The sequence below is a fragment of the Rana temporaria genome, chromosome 5, assembly GCF_905171775.1.
Source record: "Rana temporaria chromosome 5, aRanTem1.1, whole genome shotgun sequence".
NCBI lineage: Eukaryota > Metazoa > Chordata > Amphibia > Anura > Ranidae > Rana > Rana temporaria.
In genome coordinates, this window is record NC_053493.1 from 121,427,067 (window position 1) to 121,451,644 (window position 24,578).

The following is a 24,578-nucleotide window of genomic DNA, read 5'->3' on the forward strand; positions in this document are numbered from 1 at the left end:
GCCTCAATAAACTGCACCATCAAATTGTCCTGCAATAGGTTTTTAAATTTTTGTCCTTTAACTGTCCCAGAAGTGCCATTAATCCATGTCCATAACAGTGATGCCGGGCCTTTCCCATCACCCGGTAGTCGGAGCGGATGAACCATAATCTATACTACATGCCTGATATTACTACACCCTTGTGAGTGTATTCTAATATTTATTTTACAATTTAAAATGTTTACCTACTGCACTTAGAGGGTGCCGTTCCGTGTTCCTTTTTATATTAGTTTTTTGCTTTCTAAAACTTCTGAACTAGCAGCCTTCTGTGGACAGTTACCTATTTATCTTTACATGGACTACCAGTAAATTCCCAATGAACTTATTTTATTCTCGTATTCTCTCTTCCCAATCCATTTCTATTGTTGTCATATCCAGAGTGCGCCATATTACCCATTTGTTTATATGTATTCTGCTACATGTCTTTGGTAAAAACAAATCCTGATAAGTGTATAATAGTTGGTTTGTGTGATAAGTTATAGAGTCTACAAGCTACAATCTAGATGTGCTGACAGCCGATGTCATTCCTTGAGGCCCCGAAATGTTAGGACAGTACAAATATCCCCTAAATTACCCCTTTTGGTAAAGATGACAAGCCAATGTATTTAGTGAGAGGCATAGTACATTTTTTGAAGTTTCAATTTTTTCCCCACAAAGCGCGCTCTCTCTCTCTCTCTCTCTCTCTCTCTCTCTCTCTCTCTCTCTCTCTCTCTCTCTCTCTCTCTCTCTCTCATTCACACACATATATATATATATATAAAATGTGTGTGTATGTATATGTATGTATGTATATATATATATATATATATATTTCTTCTCACAAAATTGTCATATTTACATATTTGATCACTGGGACAGGTGTGTGCAGATGTTGATCACTGGTACAGATGTGGTGTTTTACTATGTGGGGGTGCTGGCTATCCCTAATGATACTTGCACTAAATTCCTAAAAACTTGATCTCAATGGCTAGAATATACAGTAACTGCCACATGAACTTGAATCATTCTTTTCTCTTGCTCTGAACCAATTGTTTGCTGTTTCATCTAAATTTGACATGCCTGGTTTAGGGAGAATGAATAAAGGGAACAAGGGGACTTGAAATAGATTTTGTGACATTGGGTAGTTGTACTTATTGACCTTCCTGGTGTGAAAATACAGATTTATCTTTTATTGGCCTATGCTAACCTGATAAATAATTGAGGAAACAGAACCATGGCTTATTTGCAAAGCTGAGAAGTTCTGTACTGGCCTCATTCAATCTATGACAAATAATTCTGTTAATAATGTTTGGTCTCCTGTATTTGTGTTTACCACTCTGTGTTGCCTTTGTATTCTGGGTCCCTGTGCCGTAGCACAAGTTTCACAAGTAGTTTTCCTGCCTGTGCATAGATCTGCATTTAGCTAAAGCATGGTGGACATCAAAACTCATAAAAATAAATGAAAACTGTTACATGGTCAACTCCTTATAAAACCGTGTTTCCCCAAAAATAAGCCCGGGTCTTATATTAATTTTGGCAACAAAAGACCCAGTAGGGCTTATTTTCGGGGTAGGGCTTGATTTCTCCCCCAATCTCCCTCCCTGCCTGTCAGGAATCCCGAGTGGCCTGTGGAACCGAGTAAAAGTGCCTGCAAAACTCAAGAATGCTCTGGATTACAGTATCAGTAATGAAAACTGTACCTTTCTGCAATCCATGTGTGACAAACACCTTCACATAGCCCCGCACTCGTGTCCTGCCAGAGCACTGCAAATGGAGGGGGGTCCGATATCCCCCATAGAAGAGAGCTGGCAGAAGAGAAAAGCAGCAAGACATCAGCTGAGCGCCGCTATGCTCTTCCATGGCCTGCCGAAGCTCTTGTTCCCGCTCCGAGCACTGAGGGGGGTCAAAATCCCTCGCTGACAGCTGGTTGTGAAGAGAGGAGAGAAGCAGCGGGACATCAGTTGAGCGCCGCTATGCTCTTCCATGGCCCGCCGGAGCTCTTGTTCCCGCTCCGAGCACTGAGGGGGGGTCAAAATCCCCCGCTCACAGCTGTCTGAAGAGGAGGAGAGCAGCGGGAGGCCAGGTGAGCACCGAAAGGTGATATACCGAATGCATCCAGCACACACAGCCCACATCACATATCGCGCTAGGTCTTATTTTCGGGGTAGGGCTTATATTGCAGCCCTCCCCGAAAATCACACTAGGGCTTATTTTCAGGGTAGGTCTTATTTTCGGGGAAACACGGTAGTAACCACCTGCCGACCGCGCTATAGCCACATGACAGCTACAGAGTTTCTGGCCAGTTCTGGGAGGGCATCCTATGACATCCTCCCGTGATCGCGCCCGCTGTCACACGTGGGCAGCACACTTTGTGATGTCCAATCAGTGGCTCTTTACCACGTGATCAGCTGTGTCCAATCACAGCTAATCACAATGTAAACACAAGCTGGTTATCGGCATTCCTTTGCTGACACTGACAGCATGAGACTTGATAACCGGCTTGTATGAAAGGGTCATCTACACTGACAATCATTGATTATCAGTGTCCTAATTATCAGTGCAGTCCCAACAGTGCCCATCAGAGCCTCCTTATCAGTGCACATTGTGAGAGAAAAAAAAATTACCTGTTTGCAAAATTTTATAACAAACTATGAAATTTTTTTAATTTTTGGTCTTTTTTTGTTTATTTAGCAAAAAAAATAAAAATCCAGTGGTGATCAAATACCACCAAAGGAAAGCTCTATTTATGTGAAAAATATAATAAAACCTTGATATGAGTACAGTGTTACATGACCCCGCATTGTCAACCTGAAAATTGGCCTGCGCGGGAAGGGGATAAAAGTGCCCAGTAGGCAAGTAGTTAAATACTGAACACATGCCTATATATTTAAAAACTTGAATAGGATGTGTCCATATTGACATCTTGTGATCATTTCTGATATCACATTTTTTTCTTGCTTTTCACAGTCGTTATGCTTGTTTAGAAGTAACAGGAAGGGATATTTATGGTTTACGTGCTCATTATGTATATATTTCACTTGGAGTGTGAATTTTACCCATTTTGACAGTTATATTCGCCGGTGCCACAGGGGATTGATATGTTACCTTTAAAACACTTGCATAGTCACATTCTTCTGAAGAGGCTCAAAAGGTGTAAAGTATAAATTCCGAAGGCTTAAATATGGGCAGAGGCTATTGCACACCTTGCTAGGCCATGGAAATAACTTTCCTGTGCTTGCATAAATGTGATGGATTCATCTGGTGGATAACAGGGAGGAGGGGGGGTAATTGCCCTGCTTTAGATTTCATAAATAATGAAAGAACGATATTAAAAATGTATTTTTTTTGGATTATGATGGACCGTGTTGTTAGGTACGGCAGCAATCTTAAATTCTTTAAAGCTGGTGAACAGTGATGAAATGTCTATTAAAGGACAACTCCACTTAAACAAAATATTCCTGCTTTGCTTGGTAACTTATTCATTTAAATGGCAACAACGCTCAACAGAATTCCCTTCAACCCAAGTACTGCAGCCATCATAAAAAATAAAAATAAGGGTATTGTCCTCAGAAGCTTTTATTTTGTAAGGGTTACAGCATGGGTTACATTTTTATTATTATTTTTTTTTTTATATATATATATATTTTTTTTTTTTTACAAGAAACAGAAAGTAACTCATTATTGAATGCTAGGCATCATAAGATTCCATTATATATGAATTACTAGAAAAACCAGCATTTACATTTTGGAAGCCCCCAAAACTCTAGTGCCTACTGTATGCCTATGTCAGGCCTCGTACACACGATAGGTTAACCAGAGGACAACGGTCTGATGGACCGTTTTCATCGGTCAAAACCAATCGTGTGTGGGCCCCATAGGTTATTTAACCACATCCCTACCGCGTCATTGTAAAATGACGGCGGCAGAAACCCCTCCTCGATCCGGGTGGATGTCATATGACGTCCTGCGTTCCCGGCGATCTAGGGCGCGTGCGCCCGCGGCGACGCTCGTGACCCGGTGCGGGTACCCGGCGGCCGCGATTGCCGCCGGGTGCCCGCGATTGTCGGTAATCACGGCAGGAGTGTGGATCTGTGTGTGTAAACACACAGATCCACCTCCTGTCAGTGGTGAGGAGACCAATGTGTGTTCCCAGTACAGAGGAACACACATTGGTCTCCTCCCCTTGAGAGTCCCCCTCCCCCTACAGTTATAACACATCTTAGGGAACATATTAACCCCTTCAACGCCCCCTAGTGGTTAACCCCTTCCCTGCCAGTCACATTTACACAGTAATCAATGCATATTTATAGCATTAATCGCTGTATAAATGTGAATGGTCCCAAAAACGTGTCAAAAGTGTCTGATGTGTTCGCCGCAATGTCACGGTGACAGTAAAAAAATCACAAATCGCCGCCAATACTAGTAAAAAAATGTATAAAATAAAAATGCCATAAATCTATCACCTATTTTGTAGACGCTATAACTTTTGCGCAAACCAATCAATATATGATTATTGCGATATATGATTTATATGCTCAGAATCAAGTCGACGCATGCTTGGAAGCATTGAACTTCGTTTTTTTCAGCACGTTGTTGTGTTTTACGTCACCGCGTTTTGACACCATCGTTTTTTTAACCGATGGTGAGTAGGCGCGACGGACCATCAGTCAGCTTCATCGGTTAACCGATGACAACGGTCCATCGGTCCGTTCTCATCGGATGGACTGATCGTGTGTACGAGGCTTCAGTGTTTGCAAAGGTTGGCCATAAGAGATCTTTTAAATAGGCCATTTTAACAACACCCACCAGTGCATAGTATTATGAGCATATCCTTAGATATCATCTGTAGTACCAGATTTGCCTTAACGCATATTGTAACCCTAACTAGCGAGCCATAGGTACTCCAAAGATCCTGTTACTTTTCTAGGCAAGTGCAGGTCTACTTTAACACCACGTATCTCTGAAGCCCAGCTGAGGGATAACCTTCTGGCCTATTAGAAGGCAGATAGAAAAAAAAATCAAGATGTATCAGAGTTCTATACAGAAATATATTCTTAGGACAAAGACAAATATAGTGATCATGTGTGTATCATTTTTTTGCATATCCAGTAATACTCGATGTACAGTATGTAAATACCAATTTGGTAACTATTACGTGTACTGGCAAGACTTGTTCCTTCATTGGTTCCACCAGATCGCATTAATAGGTACTAAACTCACAAAATTGCATATTTACTGCTTTTTGTTATTGAAAGATTTGTTTATTGCTTTACAATGCAAAAAAAATATGTATTTTTTTTTTATCCTTTACAGATATTTTATACTGGATTTAGAATCTGGGATCTTGCAGTATTTTGTCACAGAGGCGAGCAAGAACCAGAAACCCAGAGGGTCCTTGTCTCTAGCTGGATCGCTGGTTTCCCAGAGCGATGAGGCTCCCTTCATGATACTTGTATATTCTGCCAATGGCGAAGTCTATAAACTGAAAGGTACGTTTTTTTTAAAGGAAAGTTCCACTAAGCAGGAATTTATTAAGCTGTATAAGATTAGGGCACTGTGAAAATTTCTCTCAATTCAACCTCTCTGTTTCTGTCACTGCGTTATTTTACCAGAATTTTGCTCATCGTGCGACTCTGCCCAAAAAATATTTTTTACATAATTTTTTACCACCACAAATAGAGATTTATTTTGGTGGTATTTGATCTCCACTGTGTTTTTTTGTGCTATAAACAAAAAAGAAAAACGACTAATTTGATAACAAACTCTGATATTTTTTACTTTCTGCTATAAAACATATCCAATAAAATTTTTCAAAACAATACGATTTCTTCGTAAATTTAGACCAATATGTAAGTTTTTGGTAAATATATCATAAGTGTATATTGATTGGTCTACGACTCTACGTGAACATTATAGTGTCTATAAACTATGGGATATATTGATGGAATTTTTTTCTAATCCTAAGAGAAGTAATGGATTCTAGTCCCTATTTTGCAGGAACACAAAATTCATTCTTTCCCCCTTGTCAGAACTGAGAAATGCCTGGTTTATCTCAGTTCTCTGTGTAGTACCAATGATCAGCAGGTGCCGCAGGACTTTGAGTGCCCGTGACCCGCGGATTGGCTTCTGCTGTGAATTATCACAGCAAAAGTGGCCCACCGGCAGTGCGCGGAAGTCCGGAATCACGTATATATAACACAGCTGACTCAACTGTCTGGCCTTAGGCCCCTTTCACATGGTCGGACCGTTCAGGTCCGCCTGTCAGTTTTGTCGGCGGACCTGAACGGCCGCTCCATGCAAGCCTATGGAGCGTCAGATGTCAGTGGTGACATGTCCGCTGACATCTGATCCGCTAAAATCAGACGTATGGCGATACGTCCATGGCGGATCGGGTGAGATCTAATGAAAACGGATGCTGTCCGTTTTCATCAGATCTCTCCATAGGAGACAGCGGCGCTGCACAAGCCCCTCCCCGCTCAGTGAGCAGAGAGGGACCTGTCATCCGCCAGCTCAGCAGAGATCCACAGAGAGATCTCCCGCTCAGGTGTCGGGAGCTTGCGAATGAAGCCTTAGGCCGTGTACACACGGTCGATCCATCCGATGAGAATGGTCCGACAGACCGTTTTCATCGGTTCACAGCTGAAGCGGCCTGATGGTCTGATGTACATACACACCATCAGTTCAAAATCCGATCGGGTCAGAACGCGGTGACGTAAAACACACGACGTGCTGAAAAAAACGAAGTTCAATGCTTTCAAGCATGCATGGGTTTTGAACCGATGCTTTTGTGCACTAACCATCGGTTTGGACATATCGGTCAACGGTCCATCGGTTCGATTTTAATGCAAGTTCTCTAATTTTTGTCCAAAGGACAAAAGACCGATGGGGCGTACACACGGATGGTTTGGACCGATGAAGCTGAACTTCGGTCCGTTTTCATCGGTTTGGACCGATGGTGTGTACGCGGCCTTACATCTTTAAAGTGTGCATAAGCAAAGTATCATATAACAGAACTTTGTAGTTGTTTGCGTTTTTCCTAAAACTGGTCTCTTTTTTTTTTTTTCAACCACTTAAGACCCGGACCAAAATGCAGCTAAAGGACCTTTCCCCTTTTTGCGATTCGACACTGCGTCGCTTTAACTGACAATTGTGCGGTCGTGCGACGTGGCTCCCAAACAAAATTGGCGTCCTTTTTTTCCCACAAATAGAGCTTACTTTTGGTGGTATTTGATCACCTCTGCGGTTTTTATTTTTTGCGCTATAAACAAAAATAGAGCGACAATTTTGAAAAAAATGCAATATTTTTTACTTTTTGCTATAATAAATATCCCCCAAAAATATATATAAAAAAATTGTTTTCCTCAGTTTAGGCTGATACGTATTCTTCTACCTATTTTTGGTAAAAAAAAAATCGCAATCGTTATTTATTTATTTTTTACTACTAATAGCGGCGATCAGCGATTTTTTTAATGACTGCGACATTATGGCAGACACTTCGGACAGTTTTGACAAATTTTTGGGACCATTGTCATTTTCACAGCAAAAAATGCATTTAAACTGCATTGTTTATTGTGAAAATGAAAATTGCAGTTTGGGAGTTAACCACAGGGGGCGCTGATGGGGTTATGTGTGACCTCATGTGTGTTTACAACTGTAGGGGGGTGTGGCTGTAGGTGTGACGTCATCGATTGCGTATCCCTATAAAAAGGGATCACCCGAATGATGACGCCGCCACAGTGAAGAACGGGGAAGCTGTGTTTACACACGGCTCTCCCCGTTCTTCAGCTTCGTGGGACCGATCACGGGACTCCAGCGGCGATCGGGTCCGCGAGTCCCGCGGTCATGGAGCTTCGGACCCCATGGACCCCACGGCAAAAAAAAAACATCAGCGTACTGTCAATGTCGAGAGTGAGCACAATGTAATGTTAGAAAATTGTTTTTAGGGTGAACCTCCGCTTTAAAATAATAAACCTACAAATACAATTTTTTTGTCAGTGGGCAAACCTACAAAATCATCAAGGGATCAAATACCCTTTTCCCTCACTGTATTTAACATAGAAGAATGGGCAAAAATGTCACTCTCTAGATGTGCAAAGCTGGTAGAGACATATACAAAAAGACATGCAGCTGTCTTGGTTGTAACATGACAAAAATTTTAAAAATTTTAAGGGGTATGAATACTTTTTCAAGGCACTGTAACCTCACTAACAAATTGAAGCCAAACTCCAGCTCACACTTTAAATCTGTAGACCGGTTTATTTTCCCTTTGGGATAAAGGTTTTGCAGAAATAAAAGCTGATCATTGTAATCACCGCTGCCAGTGCTAAGTGGTTTGTCTCATCCATGTAAACTGATACATTCTGCTGGAGAGCTGAAAAAAAGCTGTGCTTTTGAAAAACAGACTTGCTGGCTGGATCACCAGATGAAAACAGAAGAAAGAAAACCTAAAAAAAAAGGGCAATTCATGAAGCCATCACATCTAAGAATTGGTAAGCTGTAATATACTGTATTTATTGGCATATAACACTCACTTTTTTACCCTGAAAATAGAGGGTAAACTGTGCCTGTGTGTTATACACAGGGGGCTGTGGAATGTTTTTTTCCCTGAAACTTCCCCCTTAACTAGTTACCGACCGCCCACCGTCATTCTACGTCGGCACTTTAAAGATGAATATCTCGGTAACGGCAGCAGCTGCTGCCACAACCGACATATTCATCTCTTCAGTGGGCGGCCGTGTAAACGATAACGGCGGTCTCCGCGGCGGATTCGCCGCGAGATCGCCGTTATCGTGGCGGGAGAGGGCCGTCGGTAGCGGCGGAGGAGATCGGGACCGTTCGGCAGCTAAGCAGGGTTACGAGTGAAGGAAAAATCTCCTTCACCCGTCCCCATAGCTCTGCTGGGCGGAAGTGACGTCAAAACGTCAGTCCCGCCCAGCCTCTTAAAGCAACATTTTTTTTTTTTTGTCATTTGAAAAAATGACATTTTCAAAATTTTTTATTTATTTTTTTGCATTTAAGCCTAAATATGAGATCTGAGGTCTTTTTGACCCCAGATCTCATATTTAAGAGGACCTTTAATGCTTTTTTCTATTACAAGGGATGTTTACATTCCTTGTAATAGGAATAAAAGTGATAATTTATTTTTTTTACTTCAGTGTTAAAAATTGTAAAATAAATAAAACTAAATACGAAAACCCCCCAAAAAATTTTTTAAAGCGCCCCGTCCCGACGAGCTCGCACGCAGAAGCGAACGCATATGAAAACGGTGTTCAAACCACACAAGTGAGGTATCGCCGCGATCGTTAGAGCGAGAGCAATAATTCTAGCCCTAGGCCTACTCTGTAACTCAAAAAGTGCAACCTGTAGAATTTTTTAAACTTCGCCTATCGAGATTTTTAAGGGTAAAAGTTTGACGCCATGCCACGAGCGGGCGCAATTTGTAAGCGTGACATCTTGGGTATCATTTTACTCGGCGTAACATTATCTTTCACAATATGTAAAAAAAAATGGGCCAAATTTATTGTTGTCTTATTTTTTAATTTAAAAAAGTGATTTTTTTCCAAAAAAAGTGCGCTTGTAAGACCGCTGCGCAAATACGGTGTGACAAAAAGTATTGCAATGACTGCCATTTTATTCTCTAGGGTGTTAGAAAAAAATATATATAATGTTTGGGGGTTTTAAGTAATTTTATAGCAAAAAAAAATGTTTTAGTCTCGTAAACACCGAATCTGAAAAACAGGCTCGGGGCTTAAGTGGTTAAAGTTACGGTGCGTGTTATACGCCAATAAATACAGTAATACATTTTTGGGGCGGTGTGGGGTGTAAATACTGCTTTAAGCCAGGAAGCGAGCCTGCACAGTTATCCAAATTGAGGAATAATATAATAAAGAAATAGTAATATATTGTTTGATAAAAGCATTTTCACAAGTTTTATATACTGCTTGCTTTCTTATGTATTGTACATTTTGAAAATCCATATGTGGAATGTTTGTTGCACTGTTCTTCCCCTGACCTGTTTTTATAGTCTGAACCTTTAGTCTCTGTGTTTTGGCATGAAAGATGCCGTGTTTTTATCTCCAATTCTACACAGTGTATGCTGAGATGAGCAGTCCCTGTGAATTTCTTGGCTCCCTAGAGCGAGATTATTTGCTCTAGCATGGTCCAAACTGTCATCTGTTCATGGTAGAGAGCGCTGTACTTGTTCTCTCATCCCTATTACCTTTTGGAAGTGATCCCACTGTCACAGTAACTGCGAGTTATTAAGCAACCCTGGAAAAGCCTTTTTTCAGTTTAATAACAGAATTCTTTTTCTATTCTACCAGAATCTTATATTTGGGAATTATTACTTATCAATTGTAATTGATTGGCAAAGTACTCCAGTTAATATTATAGGTAATTTGTACTTATTCTGTACTTTGATTGTAGTTTCTACTTTGTTGCTAATGACTAGCTGCTAATGACCAGCCTCTGTCGCAGGGACATGCTGGAAACCAGCATTCGATCACTGCTTATAGCCAATGGCTGTGAGCGCTGATCAGTGTATTCTGGCTGGATGAGGAGTCTCCCCTGTCAAAATACAATGGGCCGGATTCAGATAGGTTAGCGGATCTTTAGATCCGCATAACCTATCTGATTTACGATCCACCGGCGCAAGTTTTTGAGGCAAGTGCTTAATTCAGAAAGCACTTACCTCAAAACTTGCGGCGGCGTATCGTAATTCCCCCGGCGGAATTCAAATTCTGCGGCTAGGGGGCGTCTACAATTTAAATCTGGCACGTCCCCACGCCGATCGAACAGCGCATGCGCCGTCTGCAAATTTTCCCAGCGTGCATTGCTCCAAATGACGTCGCTAGGACGTCATTGGTTTCGGCTTGAGCGTAACTTGCGTCCAGCTCTTTTCTGAATCGACTTACGCAAACAACGTAAAAATTCAAAACTTGGCCCGGGAACGACGGCCATACTTAACATAGGATACCCCTTACATAGCAGGGCTAACTATACTCCGGAAAAAGGCGAACGCAAACGACGTAAAAAAAAAGCGACGGGCGGGCGTTCGTTTCTGAATCGGCGGAAATCCTCATTTGCATATTCGTCGCGTGTAAAAAATGAAACGCCACCTAGCGGCCGGCCTGGAATAGCAGCCTAAGATCCGACGGTGTAAGTCACTTACACCTGTCGGATCTTAGGGAGATCTATGCGGAACCTGATTCTATGAATCAGCCGCATATATCCGACCGACGGAACTCAGAGATACGACGGCGTATCAGGAGATACGACGTCGTATTTCTATCTGAATCCGGGCCAATGTCTCAGCAGGAAAGATCCCTGCATGGCTTGTGTTTCAGGGATTTATCAGTTTTGTTTTTTTCCATTCAACCCACTGGTTAAATGAAAATAAAATGTATGAGCTAGATTCAGGAAGCCTTTACGTCTATTGATACACTGCGTAAGTTAGAAGATGCGCCGTCGTATCTATGCGTGCTATTCTGGGAGCTAGATACGCCTGAATTTCAGCTTCCTCCGACCGACGTAAGTTTTAGTACGCCGTCGTATCTAGGGTGCATATTTACGCTGGCCGCTAGGGGCGCTTCCGTAGATTTACGCGTAGAATATTCACGATTCACGAACGTACTTGCGCCCGCTATGCCGTTTACGTAAGGCTTACATCCGGCGTAATGTTACCCCTGCTATTTGAGGCGCAGCCAATGTTAAGGTATGGACGTCGGAACAGCCGTCAAATTTTACGTCGTTTACGTAAGTGGTACGTGAATGGGGCTGTGCGTAGGTTACGTTCACGTCGAAAGCATTGAGCTGAAGTTTCTTAGGGAGTATTTGCAATGAGATTCTGAGCATGCGCGCATGCGCCGTACGAACGGCCATTCATTTACATGGGGTCACGGCTAATTTACATGAAGCACGCCCCCTACCTGCCTATTTTGAATTAGGCGGGCTTACGCTGGCCTATTTACACTACGCCGCGCAACGTACGGCGCCAGATCTTTGTGAATACTGGTCTGGGCTCCCTATTTTACGTTGGCGTAGCCAATATGAGATGCGCTACGCCGGCCAAAATATACGCCGAGCTACGTGAATCTAGCTCTATGTGTGTGCTCAGCCTTAGATTATGGACCCTTGAACTAGAAAATCTTTGTGCCCGGTGAGGTGGAGATGTGACCCACTATTGTCACTAACAGTATAGCTCCCAACTGTCCCTGAATTCGAGGGACTGTCCCTGATGTGGAACAAAGTCCCTCTGTCCCTCTTTCCTCCTCAATTGTCCCTCATTTTGGTCTGATCTGTATACAGGTAGTTGTATATAAAATGCACTTACCCGATGCCCGCCACAGCCTGATGTCCGCTGATGCCCTGATCCCCCTGTCCTTAATGTCTGCCACTGCCTGATCCCCGCCACTGCCCGATGCTTAGATGGGGTAAGTGGACCGACTGGCAGACAGTAAGCAGGGGTGGGGGGGGCTTTAAAAAAATAACAAGCCATCACTGCTTTGCTCCCAAAATATTCACAAAGGTCCTTGCACCTCTTCATAATTCTGTAAGAGCTCAGAGCATACAGGTCACATCTAGACAACCTTCTCCAAAAGGACTCTTCTCCCTTTTAAGCTGTCTGAAAATATCCACTGGACAAATCAGATGGGCCAGGCTTTTGGTTGGGTCATCAACTTCTAAAAGTCTGCTCTCCAGCCTTCACTTGGAATACGGAGGCTGATTTCTAGACACATCCCAAGCAAGAGTTTTACTTATGCTCCCTCCTTGAACTTGCACTTGGGAATTGAGGTCAAAGAGACATCCCTTGATGAGATCTTCCATGGATGTTTTAGTCCTCATGGTAGCTTCCTTTTACTTTTTCTTGTCCTACCTATGTTCCAGTTCAGCCAAGCAAGGAATTCCCTAGATTGGTGGATTTCCAGCTCAGCCATAACTGTAAAGAGGTCATTCCCTCCGTATCACTGGAAAGTAATAACAGACGTCAGTCTTTCAGGCTTGGGAAAAGTGTTTAGTCCCTCATGGTCCAGGGTACATGGACATTGGTAGAAGTCAAGTTTCCCACAATATCCTGGAACTCAGAGCAAAAAGGGTGGTTCTGCAATACTCGACCCCCCCCTTTTGCGAACACCCCCCCCCCCAATTAGGGCACAATCAGACAATGCCACAGCTGTGGCCCACATCAACCTTCAAGGGGGCAACCTTGAAGAAAGCAAGCAAGATTATGTCATGGACAGACTCCCTGTCCACTGTCAGGAGTGGACAACTCTGCAACCTCTTCAACACCCCTTTTCCTCTTTCAGATCAAACCTTTATCAGTTTCACACACTCCCCATCTCCAACCCTCCTACACCTCCGCCCAACAAACAGTTACTCGTAGAAACCTTGCCCACCTCAACCCTTCCTTCTTCCCTTTTGCTTCTAACTGCCTTTATGAAAATAAACACACCCTTGTACTGCCCAGACCTGGCTACTTCTGTCTACAACAACTGTTTCACATCCTCCCTGGACACACTTGCTGCACACAGACTCAGGCTTTGCCTTCTACAACCAGAAGACACCAGAAGTCCTGGTACACCTTAATGCTCTTGACTGAATGCAGAGTAAAACTAGGTCCCTGCAGGACTTCACTCTCTACAAATCTGTCTCAAATTCGGCTCCTGCCTCCACACTGCTAAACCAACCTACTAAGCCACTCTCATCCAAACCCTCTTATCCAGTTCTCGCCAACTCATTTCTACCCTTAATTTCCTACTTCAACCCCCCCCCCCAACTCTGTTCACCCACTAACTTACTGCCCTGGAGATTGCCAGTCATTTAAAAAAAAGATCAATAACATTTATGGCAAGATCGCCAATATCCTGTTTTCCCCTCTTCCCCTCCAACTGACATACCAGGTCTAACACCATACTCTATACTTTCCTAGTTTTGACACTGTTACCACTAAGGAAGTTGCCAAACTCCTTTCTGAGGCCCACCTCACCCCCTGTCCCCTCATAACTACTATGGCCCCCTTCCTGCTGTATTTTTCACTCTCTAGCCCACATCTTCAATCTCTCCATTGGCATCGTTCCATCCCTTCTCAAACATGAATTGGCTACACCCCCCAAAAAAAAAAAGTCTAGCGTCCACCGACAACATTCCACTGGAACTGCTCTACTAAAAATCACGAATGACTTACTAGCTGTTAACCAACAGAAATGACTCTATACTCATACTCGTTGACCTTTCCGCTGACTTTGACACAGTTGGCCACCCACTCCTCAATAAACTCCTCTCTCTTGGCCTCTACAAGCTGGTTCTCAGTGCACTTTCATTGTCACATACAACTCTATCCCATCCGTTCATCTTCTTTCTGTTGGGGTACCCCAAAGCTCCGTCCTTTGGTGGGCTCTTCCTATTCTCAATCTACACCTGTTCCCTGGGCCAGTTGATAACATCCTATGGCTTTGAACACCACCTCTCAATCTCTAGATATGCATCAAATACCCATAAAACAACCATGTTTGCTACACATTGGCCCAGATTCACGTAGAATCTGCGGCGGCGAAGCGTAAGCCATTTACACTACGCCACCGCAAATTACTGGAGCAAGTGCCGTATTCTCCAAGCACTTGCTCCGTAATTTGCGTTGGCGTAGTGTAATTGGCCCGGCGTAAGGCCGCGTAATTCAAAGGGGGCGGCTTGTATTTAAATTAAGCGCGCCCCCACGCCGATCGAACTGCGCATGCACCGGGCGGAAAAATAGCCCAGTGCGCATGCTCCAGCTCACGACGGAAAACGTCAATGACGCCGACGTGAGCGTCATTGACGTAAAGTCGTATTCGCGAACGACTTACGAAAACGACGTAAACGACGGAAAAAGCCGACGCTGACCCGACGCCATACTTAACATGGCATACGACAGACCTACGTAAACTTGCCCCGCTATAATGAGGGGCAAGTTTACGCTTACGGAAACGTCGTAAAATCACTGCGTCTTCCGCACGTACGTTCGGGAATCTTGCGTAACTAGCTAATTTGCATAGACAATGGGGAAAACGAGGATGCGACACCTAGCGGCGGGAAAAAAATTGCATTTAAGATCCGACAGCGGAAGAGCCTTACAGATCTAATAGGTACAAAAAAAGGATGGGGGTGGTGGCGCTATCTGTGTGTACCCTGTATGACCAGGGTGTGATCTGGCTGATAAGCCTGTGAATATCCTAACGCTAATTAGCGAGGATCATAAGTGGATGACACAAAATAATATAATGGAGTGAAACCAAATTATTTTGTGTCATCCACTTATGATCCTCGCTAATTAGCGTTAGGATATTCACAGGCTTATCAGCCAGATCACACCCTGGTCATACAGGGTACACACAGATAGCGCCACCACCCCCATCCTTTTTTTGTATTTGTATTTTTGTTTGCCTTGGTAAACATGTTTTAGGGGGGACAGCAGTCTGTCCACATTCACCTTCCTCGCATCCACCTTTCATACGCGCAGGTTTCGCTTTTTCTTTTTACTTTACTTTCCACACCTCTTGGTGTGGGATTTTTTCACCTGCTGCTATGGCACTATTTGACTACATGAGTAGCAGAAATATAGATGTTGGTGGCATTTTCAGTCAGGAAGAAGTCATTAATAGGCAGGACATGCAAGGATTGATGAAGCAATTAAGGCATACGATGGAAAAACAATTACGAGTGTGGTGGGACATTGCAACCCTTGAGACCTATATAAAAGAAAAAATGACACCTGGGAGGTTACGTTGGGATGTACACCCAAATGATAATATAGAAGATGCTGCACTCATGAACGAGTGGTATAGCTTCTTTAACACCAGTGAGAATGAGCTCCTACATAGGATAGTTAAAAGACGTAAATTTAAACTCAAAGGAATAGAGAAATGCATTACTGAAATACAATCGTTGCTGACACCATTCTCCAGCCAGCAGGATTATATGGACAAAACAAGAGAACTACAGGACTTAATCAAAAAATATGATAGCGATATCCAAATCAAAAAACAAAAGAAGTACAAAAGAGACGTATTGGACTATAAAAACATGCAAGTGTATAAATGGCAGGCCTCAATGGAAGAACCAATAGAAGGTTTAGATGACACCCTTACGGATGAAAGTGACCTAATAGTGGTAACTGGCAACGATAATGAATGAATGAATGAATGACTTGTATAGCGCAACGCATGCGAACTGAATCGCCTCTGGGCGCTTTTTCCAGCCAGTATCTGCTTGGCTGGTGCGTTCATTTTTACCCCGTAGGATCATGACACACTAGGGACACACAGTCATACACACATATACTGGGTCAATTTTGGACGAGCATGTCTTTGGAGTGTGGGAGGAAACCGGAGTACCCGGAGGAAACCCACGCAGACACAGGGAGAACATGCAAACTCCAGGCAGATGGTGTCGTGGTTGGGATTCGAACCAGCGAACCTTTTGCTGCTAGGCGAAAGTGCTACTCACTGCACCACTGTGCTGCCATAATGCCACATCTGGCTACATTAACAGCCAAGAATCAACTTCCAACATGAGAGAACCAACACAGGCCAGGACACACACCCCAAGAAGACATCAGGGAAGACCAGATAATCGTAGGGTACGTTACCAGGAAACTGAGAACTATAGAAGCCCCAACCCACCTAGGTGGAGATCGCATAGCCGGAATAGAAATTACTCAGGAGACTACTACCCCTATGATGACAACTATACCCAAGGGAGAGGAACAAGGGAAAATAGGGGTTTTCACAGGGGTGGTCCCAACACCAGACCCCCGGGACGCTGGAGATCGCGAACAGGATATGGGAACCCCAACTGGAGGGGGAGGAATGGCAACCGAGGGGATACCCGTGGAAGACCATCAGGAAGAGGAGAACATCAAGTAACCCAAGGCCATCAGGATCATGGAAACCACCCCAACCCATGGAACAGGCCCCATTACCAGGACAGAGAAGTAGAACCAAATCAAAGAGAAGGACCAGGAGAGGGTGCCGAGGGGGGCAGAAGAAAACGCCCCAGGAATCAATAGGTAAAGGCATATTCAACCTTAGTGATGTCCAGTTATCTAGAGATGAAATGGGCCTCAAGTATGCGCCAGAAAAAACGATAGATCAATTTGAAGCCTATATTGACCTGCAAAAATTTTTGAGAAAACTTAATTTACGAAAACATTTTTATAACAGCATTGATGAAGAGAGAGTTGTACAATCAGAATACGTTCAAACAAATCTAAGGAATAATTCAACATTCAACCCTACCACACCAGGCAACCAGTGTATAGGGGCGTTTAAGAAAATGGTAGAAAGCGATCTTAGGAAACTACAGAAGAAATCTAAAACCAAAAGTAAAAAGGTGTGGGAGAATATTAAAGCCATTGGAGAAAGAAACGAGGTGATTATTAGACCAGCGGACAAAGGGGGAGGGCTGGTCATCCTCAACAAAGCCGATTATGAAGAAGAGATGAAAAATCTACTCAATGTTGAGGGGACATACAAAAAACTTAAAGGCAACCCCAAAACACAGTTCACCAAGAGGCTTGAGAAGTTTGTCAATAAAGGTACAACCATAGGGATACTGAATAAGAATGAGGCTGAATATCTAGTGTCCAAATCGACAAAAACACTGGTATTGTATTATACCCCAAAAATACACAAAAGGCTAGAGAAACCACCGGGGAGACCCATAATTAGTGGGATTAACTCTATTTTCTCCAGATTAGGAGAATACCTGGACACTTTCCTCAATCCCATTGTGAAAAAAGGGCAAATCATACCTCCGAGATAGCTGCCAACTTATTAACGAACTACAGCACATTGATGGGGCAGAAAATCTGCTATTAGCCACCATTGATGTAAACTCACTCTACACCAGCATCACACAAGCAGATGGAGTGATGGGGGTAGAAAAGGCCCTACATGAAAAGACCGCACTCAAGCAACAACAAATTAACTTTATTATCGAAGGCCTCCAAATGGCAATGGAATGTAATTATTTTTGGTACCAGAAGAACTATTATGTGCAAACAAAAGGGGTTGCAATGGGGGCTCGTTATGCCCCCAGTGTTGCGAACCTACTGATGGATTGTTGGGAAGAAGAATATGTGTACGGACAAAATATTTCCCAGATCAAAATGTATAAAAGATACATTGATGATCTTATCATCTTGTGGGACGGAACATCTGACACCTTCAACAAATTCCTATCAGACCTCAACAATAATAGGTATGGACTTACATTCACTGGTAAATGTGACCAAGACTCCATAGAATATCTAGACCTACAAATTTTCAAGTATGGATCCAAACTACACACAAAAACTTTCTTCAAATCCACCGATCGCAACGGGTATATACCCTCTACCAGCTGCCATCACCCCAGATGGAAAGTAAACATCCCAAAAGGTCAGATGATGCGACTCCGTAGAAATTGCAACTTAATCTCAGACTTTGAAGTCCAGGCTGAGGTGATAATAAAAAGGTTTGAAGAAAAAGGATACAACAAAGAACAGCTGACTAGACAAAAAGAGGAAGTTCTAAAAATGGATAGGAACCTAATGCTGGAACCCAAGACAAAAAAGAGGCAGAAGACGACAGATGTGGCCTTTATCACAGGGTTCAACTCCCAGTATAGGGACTTTGAACATATTATTAAAAAATACTGGCCCATCTTACAAGAAGATCTAACCCTGACCAGTATTTTAGGAAAGAAACCTACGTTTATCTACAGAAGACAACGTCCACAATGTTATTGATCCACCCAAACCTGTCACGTTATGCCCAGAGCTGAAAGGCTTTTATAAATGCCAGAAATGTCTGGCGTGTCGGGTCAGTAAGAAGCAGCCAAGAAGAAAAACAAGCTTCAAATCACGCTTCGACTTCAAAGAATACAAAATCAAAGAGTTAATAACTTGCAATACTACACACGTTACATACGTCATCGAGTGTCCGTGTCACTTACAATACGTCGGTAGAACGACCCGACCCCTGAAGGTCAGGATTCAGGAACATATCAGTAGAATAAAAAGTGCCTACCCCAAACACAATCTGTCACGGCACTTTGAAGAATACCATCAAAAGGATCCATCTGGGCTCATCTTCTACGGTATTGATCTAGTCAAGGACAACTGGAGGGGGGGCAATAAGACAGTTGCGATCTCGCGGAATGAGACAAGCTGGATCTACCGACTAGGGAGTTAAGTGCCCTATGGCCTTAACAAAGATATAGATCTGAACTGTTTCCTGGCTAATCCTTAATATTAGGGACCTATCTAACATTAGAGCCCCATACCCATGTAGGGCATCGTACATTCTGAACTCTACCATAAGTATGTTTTCTCATCACCATTTTTCTCACCTTTCTTTTGTCTCTCTAACCAACCCGCAGGGTACTATGGATTAGTGCCAACTACACATAATAGCCTAGACCATATACTTTTTGTATAGCCCTATATGGTATCTATACCCATGAGGATATGCCAGTATATAGTTATACTGCCTTATACATTACCTCCTCCTATGGGGCACATTACTATATAACCAGCCTTTTAGGCTACTTAAAGTAGGGCGGTAGGATATGCAACAGTCATCCCTGGAAGCATAGAAGTTCTCGTAATACATGAATTTGGGTTATTTTTCATACAAAGGCAATTTTCCTTCTAGCATAGGTACCCTTCTGATTTTTGAGAATGTTATACGCTAGTAACATTAGCTATTATATATGTCACACCCCACTCCTTGTCATGACTATACTCTTCATGTCTTTACCCCTTTGGTAATGTTACCAGATCTCTCCCTTACCATTTACTTGGGCCATAGACGCACCTACCTTATATCCATCAATGTATAGTGACTAACACCTTTTCCTGATTCTCCTGAGTTTTCATTGGAGTTATCTATCTATTTCATTTACTAACTCTATTAATTTACTACAATTTAGTTATTCCAGTTTCTCTCATACCCACGTGCTATGTTCGCCACTTTACCCACCTTATGGTATTCTAAAAATACCCTGCCCCCTAGTGTTCCCCCTGTCTCAATACTAGGTTAGTGGAATTCATTGTGGCTATGGACTTCTGCAATATATACTGGGGCCCACCCATTTTTGATGGGCGATCATGTAATTAATTCTAGCCATTACATTATGATTATTCCTTGTTGTATACAGTATGGGCTAGGGTCCCCCCATCCATCATGGTTCACTATGTTACTCACGCTAGCAAGGATATTATTAATTGATAATCACCTGCAGTGTCACCGTTTTTCTATATGTTTTTCTATATGTTTATCATTTATGCACTGTTTTTAATTTTAATTTTAATTATTGTACAAGGAGATATAGCCATGTTTTTCAAATCACTGCATAAGGAGATAAAGTCATGCTCTGTATGAGTGCGAATGTAGGGGCTGTGAGACCCCATATGCCTCATACTATTATGTCCGCGGTAACCTTAATATCCCAAGGGAACTCATCTATTTTCCAATTTCCTTCAACCAATCAAGCTTTTCGATGGGAGTCCCGCACATATCTGATTGGCTAACATCCCCAAATGGGAGGGTGGTTACACGCTGACGTCTCCTATATAGTTTAGAAGTAGAGGTAGGCGTGTACCCGCTTCAGAAGACGTGATTGGACGAAACGATCGTCAAGCGCATACACGCATACCCCCACGCACTTCCGGGAGACGAGCTGGAACGCACCTGGAGCGCACGCCGCTCCACAGCTCAGTCACAAGCGCCGGACTGTTAGTGCGTTGTGGGAACACTGCTGGATTTGCAGACTTTGTTTTTATATCCCACGGCTGGGATTACCAGCCTGGATTTTTTACTTTCATATTTCTATTTAGCCCTTGTCAGTTTCTGTATTTTTGTCACTTTATTTTATTTTTTATTTTTGCTGGCACTGCCAATAAAACCTAGCCCATAGGCTATTTCAAAACTTACTACGCTATGGGAGTTTCTGTCCTTTTTTCTGGAGGTATACAAAGATAACTACCCAGTCCTACTTTGGAATAAAGGGAACGCCGGGAAATCCAGTGCCTAGAGGTCCAAGCTGTGGAAAATCTGGTGGATATCCTATCTATGCTGTCTACCCCTGCAGGGGTGTTCAACTCTGGTGAGTGGGGACGCATAAGGGGGAGCACCGGAGCCACAGCGAATGCACCTGAAGTATTAAGTTTGTCCACCAAGCAAGTCACTGAGATGGCACCCTTTTGAATGAACTGTTTAAGCTGTCATTTACCTACTGTCACAAGTTGGAAGGACTTTTTTCTATACTCATCTTTCAACAGATTACTATTATTATTACATTATTTTTACATTTTCAATATATATTTAGCATACCACTTCCTGCTGTCACCTGCGGATGATATATTCCATTTTTTATATTGGCTTATGGTTGCCGACTTATTAAGCTACCCAGAGGACACCCTCTGAATGAACTGGCTTATGCTGTTGTTTACTTAATGTCATAAGTGCCCATGACCTTTTTTGATTTATTTATTTAACAGATGGTTGTCAAATTATATTGTTTATTTAGCATATTAGGTTTTGCTGACACTTGTGGATAATATATTTCACATATGTTCACTGGTTCACTGATTAGAATCACTCACCCTACATAGTGGCTTATACATTTAAATTGAATATTATTTTCTCACGAGCTGTTATTAATCAGCTGGTCACACCTTTAGTGCATAAGCACTAATTATTTTGACTTTTTTAGTCAGATCATAGAACCTTCAGTATTGCCATCTAGTGGCCATTTGGTTTCACTCCATTATATTATTTTGTGTCACCCACTTATGATCCTCGCTAATTAGCGTTAGGATATTCACAGGCTTATCAGCCAGATCACACCCTGGTCATACAGGGTACACACAGATAGCGCCACCACCCCCATCCTTTTTTTGTATTTGTATTTTTGTTTGCCTTGGTAAACATGTTTTAGGGGGGGCAGCAGTCTGTCAACATTCACCTTCCTCACATCCACCTTTCATACGCGCAGGTTTCGCTTTTTCTTTTTCTTTTTACAGATCTAATAGGTATCTATGCGTAACTGATTCTAAGAATCAGTCGCATAGATACCCAGGGCCAGATTAGGAAAATGGTGTTGCGCCGTCGTAACGCCTTTGAGAATCTGGCCCATTGACGTTAAAGCAGAACTTCAAACATTTTTTCATCTTTCCATCTACTAAATCTCCTGCCCTTGTTGTTTGGATAGTAAAACATTTTTTTCTGCCAGTAAATACCTTATACAGCCCACTTCCTGTTTCTTGTCTGGTAAAAAGCCTAGGCTTATGACATCATGCACAGCTCTCACTCTCGTGAGAGTTTGCCAAGAAGGGAGGGGGGATGAGTCATAAGAGGGCCAATGAGAGCTGCAGATCTGGAAGTGTGTGTCTGTGTAAATCCAGGAAGTGAACAGGCAGCAGGTTCAGCTGGCCAAAGTTACAAGGGATTCAGACAGACTCAGTAGAGGGAGATTTCTGCCGCACATTAGGCAAGTACAGAGTCACAGTATATATAAAATAAAATGCAAAGTGGTTGGAGGGAAGCTTCAGAATGGCAAAGATGTTTTTATTACAAATTCTGTGCGTAGACTGTAGTTCCTCTTTAAGTACTGTAAGCAAGCATATCCTCCATTCATTTGACATCCCCATTTGTCCTGTTCCAAGTTTAATATTGCATGCAAATGTATTAAACCTATCACTCTGTAGATACATCACAGAAGGTCACGTTGCTGGTTTCGTGATCAAATGGGCATAGATTTCCCAGTCTAATAATTCTGCTTCGTCAAGAGTCTAATTGGAGGTGAGATCGGTGATAAGTCATAAAACATAATGAGAACTCCTATTTCACTTAGCACATCAGCCTGTCCATAAAACATTACAATGCAATTGTACAGATAATGCATTATTTATTACTATATGATTACAAAACTATTAGCAACTGTCCATCCAAAAAAGTTCATCTCACTAGTTGTGCATCTGAATGTCTCCCTACGGGACACTTAGGGGCCGAAGGGAAGGTATTCCCCAAGCAACTGAGATGAAAGGACTGAAGTAATAAAGAAAATAAATCAACTCAAGCATAGCTTAATATGAATATCCAAACTTGCAAAACAAGCAGCTTCCCAAATATGGACTAAATATAGTTAGGATGTCAATTTATTTTACCTTGAAGCACCCTGATATGGTAGCTTGCAGCTCTGTTTGTACCAGACCAAAGAGACTAATGGGGGTCTTTCTGTCATTAAACCACCACCAGGATGAGCGCAAGTGGAAGGCCACATTTGCTGCTGGCCACTAGGGGTTACATCGCTGCAATTATGTTAACCGATTGTGATAAGTCATTGTCCAATGGTGTTAATGATCCTGCCCCTATTGATCTTTAATCCCTGGAGCTAATAGAGAAGTGCTGAATACTACAGTAGCAAATGCACAGGATGTGTCCTAGACAGGGCCATCTTTAAGGCAGGGCAAAAGGGGAAGCTGCCCTGGGCCCTGTCATTGTTGTGGGGCCCAAAGCAGCTGCCTCATACTTGTCAACTATCCTGGTTTAAATTTCCTTGTCCCTTGACGTTTTAGTCCTATGCTGTGTCCCAATCTCAGTGTGAAGTGCTGCGACTAATGCTGCCCAGCTCTGCCCTATTGTTGTGTACAGGTGACTCGCATGCAGACCCTTTGGCCCGGATTCAGTAAGATTTGCGCATAAATTACAGAGGCACAGGGCAACGATTTTGCCCTGACCCCCCCCCCCGCAAATTTGCGCCGCTGCCCTCGATTCACGGAGCAGTAGCTCCGTAAATTGCGAGGGCGCGCCGGCAAAAATTGCCCGGCGCGTCGCAAGGACGTCATTTGCTTCAAAGTGAACGTGAATGGCGTCCAGCGCCATTCACGTATCACTTACGCAAACGACGTGAAATTCAAATTTCACGACGTGGGAACGGCGGGTATACTTTAGCATTGGCTGCCGCTACTATTAGAAGGGGCAGCCTTACGCTAAAGACGCCGTACGGAAACTCCGTAACTTGCGTACGCAGGGCCCGCGCAACATTGTGAATCGGTGTTAGTATGCAATTTGCATACTATACACTGAGCACAATGGGAGCGCCCCCTAGCGGTCATCGCAAGAATGCAGCCTAAAATCTGCGTGGCATAAGAGCCTTATGCCACGCAGATTTTAGGCTGCAGTCGGCGTTACGATGTTCCTGAATCAGGAGCATTCGTAACGCCGGAGCAATTCAGCAATTGCGCTGCGTAACTATGGTTACGCAGGCGCAATTGCTCTCTGAATCCAGGCCTTTGTTTACATGTCAATAACCAGCATTCATATGTAAATAACAGCATCATTTATATGTAAATCATCTGTCAGTGCCGCCTGTCAGTACCCATCAGTGCCATCAAATCAGTGCAGCTTATCAGCGCAGCCTGTCAGTGCCCATCAGTGCTGCCTATCAGTACCCATTAGTGCCATCGAATCAGTGCAGCCTATCAGTGCTTATCAGCGCAGCCTCATCGGTGCCACCTGTCAGTGCCAAGCAATACAGCA

General features: G+C 43.0%; 1 protein-coding gene across 1 annotated transcript in view; it reads left to right on the forward strand.

Annotated features, from left to right (window-relative positions):
- OSBPL10 (oxysterol binding protein like 10) overlaps positions 1-24,578 on the forward strand; it is a 592,524-nt gene that overhangs the window by 152,546 nt on the left and 415,400 nt on the right. The window contains exon 2 of the mRNA XM_040353085.1: positions 5,332-5,507. Within this exon, the coding sequence (XP_040209019.1) occupies positions 5,332-5,507 (176 nt within the window). The remainder of the gene's footprint in view (positions 1-5,331; positions 5,508-24,578) is intronic.